This window comes from Petaurus breviceps, unplaced genomic scaffold (assembly GCF_028583685.1).
Source record: "Petaurus breviceps papuanus isolate PSGF00001 unplaced genomic scaffold, PetGlider_PUasm1.0 229, whole genome shotgun sequence".
In the NCBI taxonomy this organism is placed as follows: domain Eukaryota; kingdom Metazoa; phylum Chordata; class Mammalia; order Diprotodontia; family Petauridae; genus Petaurus; species Petaurus breviceps.
The window spans coordinates 37269240-37285505 of record NW_027185903.1 but is presented as its reverse complement, the minus strand read 5'-3'; the positions used below and the strand labels follow the sequence as shown (position 1 = coordinate 37285505).

The following is a 16266-nucleotide window of genomic DNA, read 5'->3' as shown; positions in this document are numbered from 1 at the left end:
GCTAAGTGTCTGAGCCTGGGATTCGATCTCCAGGTCTTCTCAACACTGGAGCCGGTGCTCTTACTCGCTGTGCTACCTGGCCGCCCCCTCTAGAACATCTTTCATAAAGCTGTCAAGATAATCATTTTAAGACAAAGTTCTAGTCATATCCACTACTCAAAAGACTCCAGTGGCTTTTCCTGTGACCCTTGAGATAAAACAAATCTTTCTCTTCCTGGCATTTAGGACCCTCCACAATCTGTGGTCCAGTCATAATCTGGCTCCAATATACTTTTTTGCCTTATTTCATATTATTCCCCTACAAACACCATTTGCCAAAGTTGACTGCTAGCTGTTCCCTAAGCTCAGCATCCCATCTCCTGATTCTGGGCATTCAGACAAGTGGTCCCTCATGCTTGGAAGGTCCCCCCTCTTCACTTCTGCCTCTTAGAATTGTGGGAGTCTTCTAAGGCTCAGTAGTGGCAGGAGTTAACGTTTATACAGTGTTTTCAGTTTATAAAGTGCTTTTCATGTTTCATTTGATCCTCATAATATCTCAGCTCAAGTGCCACCTTCTGTGACATCTTCCCTGATGTCATTAAAGCATTAAAGCTTTAATGCTTTAATTAAAGCACAGTTAATGAAACATTACAACTGCCAGTTCACAGATTCCAGGTCAACAATTGCTGCTTTAGCACCTTGGGTTTGAATGTGGGAGGGAGTTTACAAGGCCATGTTCTTTCCTAATCATTGCCCAATGTTGAATCTCTAGCTTTGGTCTAGGTTAGTGGTGCCCTGGGAACCTAGAGAGCCAGTGATGGGAAAAAGGAGGGGTTTGCCGATGGTTCAGCCTGGGCTTTGCTTTGATGGAAATGAAGGATAGAGTCTGTTCCTCAAAGATGATCAGCCAGGCTCTTTGGGGCAGCCCCAGGGTAAAGTAGACTGTTCTGGGGGAAGTCCTAGCAAAAATAGATGTGACCTTTTTCATGTAGGTCAGACTTAATTTTGGAAGTTCTCATGGGGTTGTCATGCCTCTATAGATGCTTACCGTGTTTGTAGCCTGCATTTAGGAGAAACAGCCTTATCCAGCAATTCAATGCCCACATGTGTAAAGTGTCCTGTATTTCTCAAAGTGTCTTGGGTTGTGGCTAGTATGGCCTAAGAGCATCTTTTTTTATAACTCAGCTCCAACCCTCAGTACCAAGCCATGGCACTTCTCAAAATCTGTTCTGTCTCCAGACCTACAACATGGTTAGCAGCAAATAAACCCCACGTCATAGCAATTTTTAGGACACCAGGTACACAGTGAATGATGGGACTTGGCCAGCCAAGTCCTCACTCTCTGTTTTCAGATAAGGCTATAAGGGTGTGATCAGAAGATTAGGTAGCTACAAGTCCCTCAGCTGTAAGCATCCTGGCAGCAGCCCACTTCTACCTATCTTTTTGTGCGGCCCTCTTTTTCAGGGTCCTATGACCACTGACTCTCAGGATCCCCAATCTTTGACACAGATGCGCCTGAGAAAACAGGGCCCAGCTATCAATGATTTTGTGAAAAGGGTCAACATTCTGGTGCCCTTTGCTCTTTCTGTTCAGCAGAAGCCTACGCATGACTTGCCTGGGGAATAAATACAAACAGCACAGACACACCAAAGAAATCCCTCCTAAGTGACCAGACTCCTTAGAACTATGACGAGGTTTGCCATGTTTAGTCTCATGCTCTTAGTTCTTGCTCTTCCTCTTCCAGTACAATTAGCTTTGCCATGACAGTATATTGGTTACTTTAGAAACACGAGGTCAGAAATTGGGTTCTTGGTTTTTTGTTTTTGTTTTTTTATTTTTCTACATTATTCATGGCCAGCTTAAAGTGAGAGAAAGTCTGATGCCCTTGTTGGGGATATTGGTGATAATTGCCTTTGGCTCCCAAAACTCAACTTCCTGGCCTTGCTGGTGGTGCTAACATTCTGCCTCATAGTCATGATTGACCAGATTTATTCCACATTAAAAAAACAAAACAAAATCACAGACAGACAAAAAGTTCCTAAATCTGCTGTCTCATCCTAGCTCTTCCTGGCAGTTACTCATATCAGGTAGGTAGTTAAGAAATAAATTTTAATGAAACATACTATTAATAGGTATAGAATTCTATTTACATCTTCTGATAATTGAGGACTCAGATCCCAAAGAATGATTTCCTTTCCCTTTTAGGTCTGATAAGATAGATTAAAAAGGAATAGAACTATTGGCATACCAGAAGGAAAGATGCCTTGTTACCCAGAGGGTCCCTAAAAAAACCCTTCACAGAATCCCTCAGGTTCCTGTTAAAGAGAATCACTGGTCCCCTTCCAATACCAGCATATTCGGTGGTGTCAACACAGCCCTAGTCTTTCTTCAGTCTTTACTTCTTGACATTGCACTGTCTCTTTTACTGATATTATTTGAGTCTACCACTCAATGAGCAAGAGAAGCGAGGGTGAGACTGAACTATTTATTGAAGGGCTGCATGAGGGAGGTGAGTCTGAAGCCTACATAGAGGTCTCAAAGAATAGAGCTTTGCTCCTTTGATTTACAAATGATTTCTTACATTGCCATAATTCATTTTTCTCTGGATCATGCATTGATTTGCAGCCTTAGCCAAGTGCTTGCATTAGAATTGAAAGGCTCTGATAAGCAGCAGCTGGATTCATGAATAAAAATGATGCCTGAAGCAAAGAGCTCCTTTGGGCTATCTCACCATTCTGGTTTACAAGTTCTTTCACTTTGTGCCTTTTTGGAATCCTCTCCAAGTCACTGCTGTGGTTGCTTAAGGGAAAACTAATCTTAAAGTGGGTCTGACATTCCTACTCCGAGATGGCAAGGAGATCTGAGTTTCAGCACAGTCTGCTTATCAGTATCAATTCTGTGAGAATTGTGTTTTCAGTGAACAATTGTGGCAATGTGGTTTTTATGGTAAATATGAAGCTGGATTTGTGTATGTACCTGTGTGCCCCAAAGGAAGCCTGAGAGCTGGTATGGTGTCAATGATCTCCCACTATGGGAAACTGAGGTTACAGGTGTGACCTTTTGCACATAATACCTATGTGACTCACCTCTGAGTAGGATCAGTAGTATTGCAATAATCACACTAAGACTACTTATCGGGCATAGCCTAATACAGGGGTTCTTTACTTGGGAAAAATTGCTGGAGGTCTGTGCACTCGGATGGGAAAAAACGTTGCATTTTTATTTCAATATCATTGATTTCCTTTATCATTCTATGGGTTTCATTTTATTCATTTGAAAATCTTATTCTGAGAAGTCCATAGTTTTCACCAGACTGCCAAAAGGTTCCAAGACACAGAAAAAAGTTAAGAATCCCTGGACTAAAGGAGAAAGGAGACTTCAAAATGATTCTTCTGTGTAGAGAGAGGGCATTGCAGAATGATGTGCTGTGCGTTAATTAGCTAATGGCTGACTTTCAGTCCCAGTGCTGTCTGTACCAGGTCAGCCTTCTACTGTGGTCACACTTATAAGTTTTGAATGAATTGTATTGTTGGTGACAAGACTACTCTGACTTTGTGTTTACTTATCTGGGCACACAGTTGTTTTCCTGAGGAAGAAAGTAAGCTCCCTGAGGGCAGGTTTTTTTTTTTTTTTTAGTTTCTATAACATGCTTAACACAAATTAGGCATTTGATAAACACTTGCTGAATAAATGAATGAATAAAAGCAGGTAAGGAGCCACCTAGTAAGTCAGAGTAGTACAGGCCCAAATGGTACATTTGAAACTTATCTGCTTAAGATCATTGCTGGGAAAGAGTCTGGTTTTGCAATTATATTTTTGTGTATTTTTGGGAAAAGCTATTTTTTTTTAAAATTTACTCATCAGGAAGCAGTTAGACCCTAACCATGTTTTCTCCAGAGAACTGTTTGTAGTTTTGATCTATTTTTTAAGCTTCCTCATTTTGGTGAGCTTTGGTGAAATCCTATCTTCCTGTTGTTATTTCTGTGTGTGAGCCAATGATAACAACCGGCCAATCCTGGAAATACTCCTGGAATCCCCCCTAGTCCATCATTTCTTTGCAAGAGAGATAAAGGAAAAAAGGGAAATCTTTTGATCTCTTCTCTAGGGAACCCAGCCAAGTAGAAATCTTGCTTTCTCCCACACTCAGATTCTGGTCTGATTCTGTCCTATCTTTAAGGCTGAGGTCTGAACTGAAGTGGGCATTGTATATTTTCACCATTGTGTTATCTCATGGTTAGAGATCAGAGAAGACAGGTAACTGGCTGGGGTGTGTCCATGGGGAGAACATAGGTTTTAGAGCTGGAAGAGACCATAAAGGTCCCTGTCCTTTCATCCCATTCCTTTACTTTATAGATGAGGACATTCCCAGAGAGGAACTAACTTCCCCCAAAACACATTGGTAGCAACTGAACAGAAGCAGAACTTGAGGCTGGGGCTTCTAATTCCAAATCCAAGGCTTTTCCATGTAGACATTTGACTATTTCTGTGTCATCTTTCTACAGCAGGAATTAGGGGATGTCCTTAAGGAATGGCTGATTCAATGAATGACTGAGTTCATTCTGGGTTTTGAGGGACTTCTTTAAGATCAGGGCTAGATAATGTGTGGAGGGGCCTAGGACCTACAGTGTGAGGTATGGGGATGGTCAGGTAATAATGGAGATGTATTTGACTTGATGACAAAAGTTTTTTTTTTTTGATCAAGGGTAGTCCACAAGTAGGTTCATTCATGCTTTCTAACACAAAATCCCATCTTTTTTTTTTAACACTAGTATTCTTCAAGTGATACCATCTAACTGAGACCTGGAATGTCACCACTGCCCAAGAAGAAGGCAATGAAGACATGTGGAATTTAAGTAGGTGGCAGCATATGAGCTATTACACATTCTGCAAAAGAAGTAGCAAGTTACATATCACCAAGGAAATATATAATTAGAAAAGGAGGTGGGTTGGCCAGCTAACAAGGATGAGGGATTAGAGGTGGACAACTTGGGTGAGTCTACACAGAATATGAAAAAGACCTAGAGTAAGGTAGCCAGCATGAGGATCCTCTTCCAAGAATTTGTTGGAAGACATGGATAGAATAAGAAGGAAATGTGGCATAGTGGGTAGAAGGCTTACTTTGGAGTCAGGGAGACCTGGGTTTGAGTGTTGCTGCTGACAAACTGACTGTGTGACCCTGGATAAGTCACTTAGCTTCTTAGTGATTCAGACAACTCCCTAATAGTATAAATAACCTGAGTTGCTGATCATTGATGGAGGGAATTTCTACATGTGGAGGTACCCATATTGATGAAACAAAACTCTAGACCTCTGTATTTTGAACCTTGGGAAGTTGCCTTTCCTTGGTATTACATTACAACCTCTTTGGGGCTCCCCACTCCTATCACCTACAAGTATGACATAGGGTGAGGGTAGAGATAGGTCTTGGTCTTCACTACTAGAAGTAATACCTAAATTGATGATTTGTTGGCATACATGTTTCCCACAAAAGATATCACTTTTGATTGTCCTATATTTGGAGTGTGTGTGTGTGTGTGTGTGTGTGTGTGTGTGTGTGTGTGTGCGCGGGGGTGGGGGGATGATCTCTTTATACTAAGGGCAAGACAAAGGGGAGAGTAGCAGGAGGTACTTAGGTCAGATATTTGGCAGAACATACCTTAAAGATAACGAAAGATCTTAGACTACAGAGTCTATTCTCTGGGTAGGTAACTATCTTGAAAGGATTAGAATTTTCCTAGAGGTATAAGAATGAATTAGGTCACCTCATGGGGACCCTGTCAACAATTCTATCTAAACATGTGTACATACTTCACATCTGATTCAGCAGTTGCAGCATGTAGGGGCAGGCGCCCATTTTTATCTGGGATATTCTGTTTGGCACCATTTCTGAGCAGACTCACACAGCCTTCTAGCCATCCCTGGAAGACAGAGCACAAAGTTAAAGAACAAACCAATGACTACACAGCACCATAATATGCCTTCTATATTCCTCTGTCTCTGTCTCTGTCTGTCTCTTCCTCTCTGTCTCTCTCTGTCTCTGTCTCTCTGTGTTTCTGTCTCTATCATTCCTTTGCTCCAGATTCTCATCTGTAAATATGCCACATCTGGTTGCAAAGTGCCCTGTTCAGAGGCAGTTAATCAGTCATAAGCACCTGCTATATGCCAAGCACTGTGCTAAGTGGTGGGGATACAAAAAGAGACACAAGACAGTCCCTGCCCTCAAGAGGATCCCAATGGGGCACTAATGGCAATCCTAATGGGGCACTAGGAAGCTTATTTTTACAGTACCTCTGCTCCAAACCTGGATACTTCAGCCGAGATAGTAAAACCCTGGGTTGGGTGTACTCCTTAGTAAAATGTCTTCTTACCCTTTAGAATAATGCCATCCATCTATAGTAATTCCTGACACATTTGTCTCAAAGGATGTGAGTTACTACTCAGGTTATACTGATGGAAAGGAACAGAAATGAGTTAAAATTTAACTTTTAGTAAGAAAAATACCTCAAGGTCTCTCTACTCTGTTGTAAATCAGGTCTCTTGCCTTTTTCTATTCTAGTATAGAGAAGAAGGTTAAAAAAGTGTAAAAAGTTTCATAGTTGCATCAGAAAAAATGAGTGAATATATTTTTTCTGGATAGCAAAAATAGCAATAAAAATACAAATGTTCTGTGAGTCAGACCACAAAGCAATTTGGAATTGTGATAATAAAATATCTAAAATATCCCTGTTCTTTGGACCAGAGATGCCTCTGCTAGCAATACTATATCAAGGAGGTAAATGACAGAAAAAAGATCCCATAGGCACAAAATATTAATAAATAACATCACTTTTGTAATAGCCAAGAACTGGAAAAATATTTGAAGTCCATTGATTAGTGTAGTAAACAAATAGTGATAGAATAATGTAATGGAATATATAAAGGAATAATAAATGTTAAGAATTCATATTAAGAATATTAAGAAGCCTAGTAAGACTTATGACCTAATATGAAGGGAAGTAAGCAAAAGCAGAAAAATAATACACATAATGATTGAAACAGGGTAAATGGAAAGAGCAACAACAATGAAACTGAATGCTATTTAATTATAATACAAAGCACAGCTCCCCAAAGAGAAAATTTGTCTCCTCATCTTTGTAGACATGGAGAATTTGGAGTGCAGAACATTACATATATTGTCACTAATTTTGCTGAATTGCTTTTTTATTCTTTATTACTGAATTGGATATATTGGGAAATGAAGATGGCATAAAAACAAAAGATGCACATGCATTTTTAAGAAAAAATGAATATTTACTAAGGCAGGGGAGATTGAGAGAGAGAGAGAGAGAGAGAGAGAGAGAGAGAGAGAGAGAGAGAAATAGAATTACATTAAGATATAATTTTGGGTGTAGTTTTGTGGAACTTGGAAAAATGTATTTGAAAATGGTAGTTAGTGTCAATGTCTTTTCTGGCCCTCTTAATGATATGTGTAACAGTATACTGCTTTGGCTTGCCATTCATCAAGTCATCAAATTACTTTGTCAAACAAATGACCCCATAAAATTGAGTAAGGGAAAGTACACACACACACACACAATTAGGAGAAAAAAATGAAAGTTTTTTGTTTTGTTTGGAATAAACTTCAAATGTCAAAAGTTTTATAGCTTTTGAACAGACACTGATCTTGCATATATATTTTATAGTTTGGAATTATTTTTGTAAATTTTGTCAGAGTTACTGAGATTCAGTATTATTTCCTAAAAATCAGAAGCTCACTTGATTTATTTATCTACATAATACATAACAGTCTAATCCAAATTTGTCACATACAAATTATTTGCATTGTTGCTATCTGGGATGATTTTAAAATCCTCATCTTACTCAATTTTTTTTGGTTAGTTAGCATGTTCGTAAACTTTCTCCGTCTCTCACTTATGCCCTTTCTCTCCAATCTTACTTTTTTCCATCCTTCTCCTGTAAAATTAGATTTCATTCCCTGAATCAGTTTAAATCAACTATTACTGAGGAGGTAAATCTGGGCAGAAAGGGGAGGAGGGACCAATAAGTGAGGGACTAGGCTTTAGAGCATGCATGGATATAAGCTTTCTGCTGGGTTATACAGAGCATGTGCACTCTTCTCTGCTGCCAATTCAATATGTAGAGCTTTGGGGATCTAGTTTCTAGCCATGCATAGCTGAGGGTCAAGAGTGACAATGTGATGATGAAAAGTCTTCTGGCTTGCTGAGAAGATAGAAGCATAATGACAGTAGAAATCGAGGCAGAACTGAGTGTGCTTACAAAAGCTTTGAGTAGGCACTCTCTTCCCTGACAGCTTTTCAGTGAGGGGTACTGGTTGGGAGGGAGAGCAGGTCCTATTATCTATCTGGTTGCCATGTGGATGTGAATAATGTTTTTGTTTTTTGTTTTGCACTGATTACAGGTGATTGAATATCCAGAAATGAACTGTATCAGGTTACAGTCCTGTGAGCTTTGGAAGTTCAGAAGAACCATCAGAGATTCAGAAACTGGAGTCAGAAAGAGAGGTCACTCGAGCCAGTGTTACCAGTAGCTGACTCTGGTGAGGAGCCAATCCTGAGGAGCAACCTGCTTGACTTAGTCCAGTTGTAATTCAACCCAATAGCCAAGAAACTTGTCCTGTAAGCAAGGGAGCAACTTGTGCATGAAGGATGTCACATTAAAAAACAACTTGGTGGAGACTGAAAAGATAACAACAGTTTCAGGGCCAGAGGATACCTCTCAGCCATGCATCTTCTCCATATGACTGCTCCAAGACTTCTATACTTCAAGCTTGAGCCCACTCAATGTCCCAGTGGGCATTGTGTGTGTGTCTGTGTAGGACAGTGTTATGGGAATGGGAATTTAAGATCTTCCCTGCCCCTTGATATGCTTAAGTGATTCGGAGAACCTTCCCTGATTTGAGAATATGCTCTGCCCCCTAATAGGCTGAATGTGGTCACCTGGAGCCTGTGGCAGGAGGCTTGTTTTTCAGGAATGCCCACACCTTGGTGCTTTGTGATTGGGTCAAGAGGGTTGTAACATTCTCTGAACAAGGAGAAGGCTATGTGAGGCTTTGTTTTGGGGCTCACTTTGTAAGAGTTGTGTTATTTGACCAGATGAGACTCTGGGCAGCCATTGAGCCCCCTGCCTTTGAAACCCCAGATGTTGGTGCTTCCCTCTCTGGTAAGTGACTAGGTATGGATGTAATGGTCAGACAGCTGGAAGCCTGTCTTCTGAACTGTTTCTTTGTCTGTTTGTAACTTCTGCTTGTAGCCTCTGTATTCTCTGAAGTTTGGGGTGCTGACCTTTTTCCCCTGAACTAGGTAAATGACATATGTTTGATTAAAGCAAGATTGTTAACCCATTTTGAGTTGCTTTCCTTTAGAAAAGCAGATGTAAGAACCTGTACGCTAGGGTGCTTGTTGCTACAGACAGTGTAATAGTAAGTACCCTAGCATACCCAGGGTGGCTTGCTAGCACAGGTTCTTTGATCTGCTTTTCTAGGAAAGACTGCTCAAAAAGGGGTTAACAATCCTACTTTTAATTACATTCACTAGTTTAGGGGAAAAGGTCAGCACCCTGAACATAAGAGAAAATACAAGCAGAGAAATTAGCACAAAGACGAACAGACAGGTCTCTGACTGCCTGAATCAAAGCAATATTGCTATATACTTTACATACACCACTGGATCAAAAGAGCCTCTACATTTGAGCAATTGGGGGGGGAGGGGTCTGAACATATGACTATTCAGAATCTTGACCAGGAAATCAAGTGGTCCTTCTCATAAGCGAACCCTCAAAGCAAAATACCAACTCAGAGTATATATACATTTCATCACAACCCTTGTGACTCAATGCCTAATTAGGTTAGTATCAAAAGGTGTAAAAGCCTTCTTGCAAGCAAGTCTCCCCTAAACAAGTTTCTCTTTAAGCAAGTTCTTACCCCAGTGTGCTCTATATGATTCAGAATGTATCACAGCTGGGCACATATGCATAATAATGGGTGGGGAAGATCCTCAAATTTCCTTGACATTGCAGACAGGAGAGTGTGCCTGCTCATACAGAGAGATATTTCTGTAATCACTGTCTTTGATATAACTGCTTAGTAGATACCCCTTTATAAAGACTATTTGACTCTGGGTAATTGGTATTAACTGGCTAATCAATGATGAGAAGAGCACACAAGTAGGGGACAAAGAGCAGCAGGACTAAACATTCTAGCTCCTCAGGAGGATTTCCTTTGAAGGGAAGAGTAGTCAGTGACCCTCTGGAGTCTTAGTCTGCCAGCTGTAGGTGAGAGTTTGGCTAAGTGAACCCAGAGGAGGTGCTTCATATGCCAAGAATCATATTACACATTCCAACGTTAAACAACAAAAACCATGGTGTCTGCGCCAATACTTTCCATTAATGGAAGTAACGGAGAGATTGGTCAGTTTTTTTTGTCTATTACTTTAGCATGTTCTATTACTCTGTTGGTTTGAAGCTGTGAGTTCTCAAAGAATCATAGACTTGAATTCAAACCTAGTTTCACACTTACTAGCTGTGTGACACTGGGCAGCTCATTTCACCTCTGTCCACCCCACTAACACAGGGATAACAATAGCACCTACCTTGCAGGTTTGTTGTGAGGATCAGGTGAGATAATATTTGTCAAGTGTTTAGTTAGCACAATGCCTGACACATAGTAGATGCTTAATAAATGTGTTTTCTCTTCCTTCTCTGATTGATTGAGTCATAGTGTGACTTAGTTTGAAAGCCTGGTAGATTTGAAATAATGCCAGTGTGGGTATTACTGATACTAGTGCAGCTCATAGCCCTTCCCCATTCTCTCATCTTGTGTGATTCTTATCTGTATCTTTCTGTGTACTGTCTATGGAAGAGTCTCTTGAAGAGTGGGACACCTTCCTCTGGTTATTTTTCTATTTGGGGGGGGAGGGGAATCAGTACAATCTAGAAGCTGCTCATCTGTTGGTCTTTCATTCATGTACATGATTAGTTCATGTCCTTTTCTTTTAGTTACATGTCCTTGAAAATGTCATTTAATCTACTGTAGTTCTTGTGTACAAATCATTTTTGGTAACAGAGTGCTGTTTCCTCTCACTGGCCATTTTGGGTTGCTCCCTTGCCTTTTGGGTTTTCTGCATCATGACACTTCTGAGCCTATGGTGCTTTATCTTATATAGTACTTTAAGGTCAGCAAAGCACTTTACAATGATCTTATCCTCACAACAACCCTGGCAGATAGATATTATTATTATCTTCATTTTACAGATGAGGAAATTGAGGCAGACAAGGGTTAAGTGATTTGCCTAGGACTACAGAGCTAGTAAGTGTCTGAGGCAGGATTTGAATTCAACTTGAATTTGAATTTGACTGCAGGGCCAACCGTCTGTGCTTCTCCAACCTGCAACAATCTGCCCCTTTTTTCTCACTGGATGGTGTACTCCTCTACTACTTTTTCATGTTTAAGTGCTTCCTTGGTTTCTGTAGAGGTCCAGCTCTTTATCCATTTAGCTACCCTTCAACCTGAAGATAAAACTTAAAATTTTCTCTGTTTTCTGCTCATGTAAATCAAAGAAAACTTTCTTACTGCCTCGCAACCATCATATCTTTAATTCTTTTCCCCTTCCCTGCCCCCCAACTTCTCTTTTCCTATGACAGACATAAAGTTATACCTCATAAGTCGCCAGTGATAAGCTGGTGCGCCCGCAAGAATCTTGAGTATTGATATTGGCTCCCATCTTCAGTAAAAGCTTCACTGTGTCGACCTGACGACCAGAGACAGCATGTATCAAGGGGGTACAACCTGGGAGATAACATGGAAACATTCCTCTAAAATGTTGCTTTTGTTAGATTCATAAACAATAATTTATTCTATGACATCAAGTCCCCTGGAGACAAGTGAATAATAATAAAAACCCAGCTGTTCAACATCTGTATCAAGCTTATAAAAGATTTTTGCAAAAGAAAATTGCTGTGGTATCCTGTGTAAATTAATTCCCTATCCAGCCTCATTTCAGCATATTTTGGGAAGAAGGCCACATTAATTAATCAGATTTAGAAATCTGACTAAAAGTTCCATATGACAGTCTCATAATGGACCATACAAGCATTAATTGGACAATAATGAAAATAGGAAAAGATATTAAGAAACATTTTGTAGGCAATTTTCTATAACACACCCCATAATCATGGTCATATGGTTACAACGGGAGATGAAGAGAATCTAAGATCTCTGTATGTGCTTAACTTGGGGCTACAAAATGCAGAATTGGAGCTCTCCTCAACATGGCCCCTCCCATACATATGATGACATCATCCAAGGTTTTATGAAAGATGTGAATACACAGATGATTCACTGAGCATGGACAACACCAAGGAAGGTATAAGACAGGAAGGCATCTTTCAATGAATCAGCAAGCATTTATTAGTGACTCACTACATGATGGGTTGGAGATAAATAACAAAGACAAAAATGAAGTAGTCACTACCCTCAAGTTGCTTACGTTGTATTGGGTAAGATACAAAATAAACACAAGATAATTTTGGGAAGGGCACGGCAAGACATGGGGATAGGCTTCAGGTAGAAGGTGGTCTGTGAACTGAGCCTTGAAAGAAACACGAGCTTCTTAGGGGCAGAAGTGAGGGGGCTGTGCCTTCTGGCATGGGTTTGGGAAGGGGGACCGCCAGTGAAAGGCACAATTTGTCTGGCTCACAGAATGTGGGGAGGGAAGTAATGTATAATAAGATGAAAAAGGTAGGTTGGGGTCAGGTCATGAGGGGCTTCAAGAGCCAAATTAAGGAGTTTCTATTTGATCCTTAAGGCAATAAGGAGATGTTTGAGTGTATTCGTGAAAGTCACACCTGTGCTTTAGGAAAATCACTTTAGCATCTAAGCTATAGGGAAGATGAACTGGAGGGGAAAGAGCATTGAGGTAGGGAGGCTAACTAGGAAACCATTAAAATAGTTTAGGCAAGAGGTGATGAAGGCCTGAACAGGGGTTAGGGAGGGTGGCTATGTGATTGGAGCAAAGGGAATGGATATGAGAGATGTAGAGGGAGAATGTCAAGATTTAATAACTGAATGGATTTCTGGGATGGGTCCATGAGGAGCTGAGGATAGCATTAATGTTGTGAACCTAGGAAACTCAAAGAATAGTGGCACCTTTGAAAGAAATAGGCAAGTCTGGACAAGAGTTGGGTTTTTGGAAAAAGGTGAGTTCTTTTTCAGGCATGTTAAATGTTGAGATGCCTGCAGGACACATAGTTTGAAATGTACAATAGGCATTTGGTGATAAAGATATGGAGCTCAATAGGGTGAGTGGTAATGGAGAGGTAGATTGGAGTCACACAATAGAGTTGATAACTAAACCCCCAGGGGGCTGATTAGCTTGTCAAATAAGAGAACCTAGAAAAAGAAGAAGAACCAAAATAGAACCTAGAGGTACAGCTAGGGAACAAGATGTGGATAATAATCTGGCAAAGGAGACTGAGAAAGAGTCTTCAGGCAGACGAGGAGAACCAGGAGAAAAGAGTGTCACAAAAACACGGAAAAGAGAAAGTTTTCCAGAAGAGGGTGGTCAATAGAGTGAAATGTTGTAGAGAGAGAGAGAGAGAAAAAAGGTGAAGACTGAGAAAAGGCCACCAGCCCTGGAGCCGGCAACTTCAGTTATGAGGCCAGAAACCAAGTTGCAAAGGATTGAGAATAGAGTGAAAAGAGAGGAATGGGAGGAATTGAATATGGACAGCTTTTTTGAAGAGTTTTGCAGACAAAGCAGAAGTGACATAGGATGATATCCTTGGGGCATATTAGATGGAATGGAATTCAGGGTATTTGCAAGGTGCAAGGAAGAAAACAGGAGATAGTGACTGAATTTTAGAAAGTAAGAGAGTAGGGATAATTTTAGGGGCAATTGCTGGAGAAGACAATGATTGAAAATGTTATTTTTATTAATAGATAATGGGTTTATTATTTTTAAGCAAATTAATGAATATTTTAAAAATTATCAATTTTAATTTATAATATAGTAAATATTTATAGATAAAACCCACATATGGCAAATGCTCTTTGAGGATCCTTAATAATCTTTTTGAAATGAAAAAATAACTGTATTTTTCAAAACAAAAATAATAAGTGAGAAAAGTGGCAATGTTTTGGTATATTTTTGCAAATCTTTTTAATGTCTGTCCTAATAGAAGACAGCTGGGTCCTCATTTCAGTTTCCACATTAGCTCTATTGTGATATGTTGTTTTGGTTGAAGTCTTTGAAGAAAATCTAGCCTTACACAGACATGTAGTTGAAAAAGAGAGAAGTTTAATAAGCCAAGCTCAGGTTAAATGGAAGGACAGCTTGCAGATTCTCCTTAGACAAACAAACTAGGAAGTTGGCATTTGTAAGAAATATCTTGTCTTGGAATTCTTGGCCATCATGCCTTGAGGTGCTTGTAATGGGAATGTAAATTTTAAAGATCTTCCCTGCCCCTAGGCTAAAGTGCACCTGGAGCCTGGGGTGGGAGGCTTGTTTTTCAGTAGACACTTCTTGATTGGCCAGTGAGTCAATAAGGTTGTTACATTCTCTGAGCCAGGAGAAGGCTATATAAGCCCTGATGTGTAGTTTTGTTTTGGGGCTCACTTTGAGAAGTGTTCTGTGATTTGATATGGATTCTGGGAAGCTGTTGTCCAGAGTCCCCTGGCTTTGAAAAACCCAGATGTTGATTTGGTATGGATGTAATGGTTGGACAGTTTGGAAAGCTGTCTACTTGATCTGTTTCTGTCTTGATAATTCTGCCTGTGTACTTTGAAGTTCAGGGTGCTGACCTTTTCCCCCTGAACGAGGTAAACAATATATGTTTGACCGATTAAAGTAAGCTTGTTAACCCATTTTGAGTTGCTTTCCTTTATCAAAGTAGATCCAAGAATTGGCAGCAAACCCTGAGGACGCTTGGAGTGCTTGCTGCTACAGTGCTCACAGTGAAAACAAGCATGGACCTGCTCTAGGGTTAGGGGGAAATGATAGGATCTTGAGAGCCAGGCATGGTTCCAAATCAATTGAGCATTATCTCTATAGAGAACAGGCTTTCTCATTTCTAAATTTTCATTTTGTTCTATTTTTCAATATTTCTTAAAATTTTCTGCCATTGGGCTTTCTTTTTATTTTCACAGGTCAGACAACATATACAAATCCTTAAAAAAAAATTGAAGGGGTGGCCAGGTGGCTCAGCGGGTAAGAGCACTGGCTCCAGTGTTGGGATGACCTGGGTCGAATCCCGGGCTCAGATACTCAGCACCACACCCAGAAATCACTGGCTGTGTAACCTTGAGCAAGTTACTTAACCCCAATTGCTTTAAAAAAAAAAAGAAAAAAAATTGAAGCTGAAACTGAGGCATGTCAGTGATGTGAATCTAGCACATTTTTCTCTGCATGATGTATTGGACAGAGAGCTGACCTCAGAGTCTGGATTTGAGACCTATGTATTTCTTATATCTCTTTTCCTGTTAAATATATTTTAGCTCATCTTTTAAAATTAAAAAAATAATTTTATTGCTATTTTTTGTTTTGTATCAACTACATTTCCTATAATATCTCTCCCCCCCATCCATCCCAGAGGGCCTTCCCTTATAATAAAGAATAAGAAAAGGAAACAACAAAAAATCCAAAACAATTTAAAAAGTTTGATGCTTTCTGCAGTATTCTTGGTTGTAATTCTAGCTCCTTTGCCTTCCAGAATATCATATTCCAAGACCTGCTTCTTTAAAGTGGTTGCTGCAAAATCTTGTGTGATCGTGACTATGACTGCATTCTTTCTGACTACTTGCATTATTTCCCCCCTGATGTGAGAGTTTTCAATTTTGGCTATAATATTCCTTAGAGTTTTCATTTTGAGATTTCTTTCAAGAGTTAGTTCTTTGGACTTTTACTTCATTTTGTACTCTGGTTCTCAGATATCTGGGTAGTTTTCCTTTAGACTTTCTTGATATATGATGTCTAGACTATTTTTAATCATGGTTTTCAATTAGCCTAATAATTCTCAAATCATCTTTTTCTTCATTTTTCAAATGCTTTATTAACTTCTGATTTACATAATTAATTTCCGCCAGATTTTGAGTTGCAAATTTTCTCCCCGTTTTCCCCCTACCCAATGCCCCCAAATAGCAGTCCCACAGGATATCCCCTCCTTCAATTTGCTCTCTCCCATATCTTCTCCTATACTCCCTTAGACTTGTCCAGTAGGGCATGGTGGATCTCTATGCCCCAATGCCTGTATATCTTACTTCCCAATTACATGTAA

The 16266-nt window shown here is 39.9% G+C and overlaps 1 protein-coding gene across 1 annotated transcript in view; it reads right to left on the bottom strand.

Annotated features, from left to right (window-relative positions):
* Positions 1–16266, bottom strand: part of ANKRD55 (ankyrin repeat domain 55) — a 110138-nt gene that overhangs the window by 82862 nt on the left and 11010 nt on the right. The window contains exons 3-4 of the mRNA XM_069096543.1: positions 11652–11782; positions 5788–5897 (exon numbers count right to left, since the gene is read on the bottom strand). Of these exons, the coding sequence (XP_068952644.1) occupies positions 5788–5897; positions 11652–11782 (241 nt within the window). The remainder of the gene's footprint in view (positions 1–5787; positions 5898–11651; positions 11783–16266) is intronic.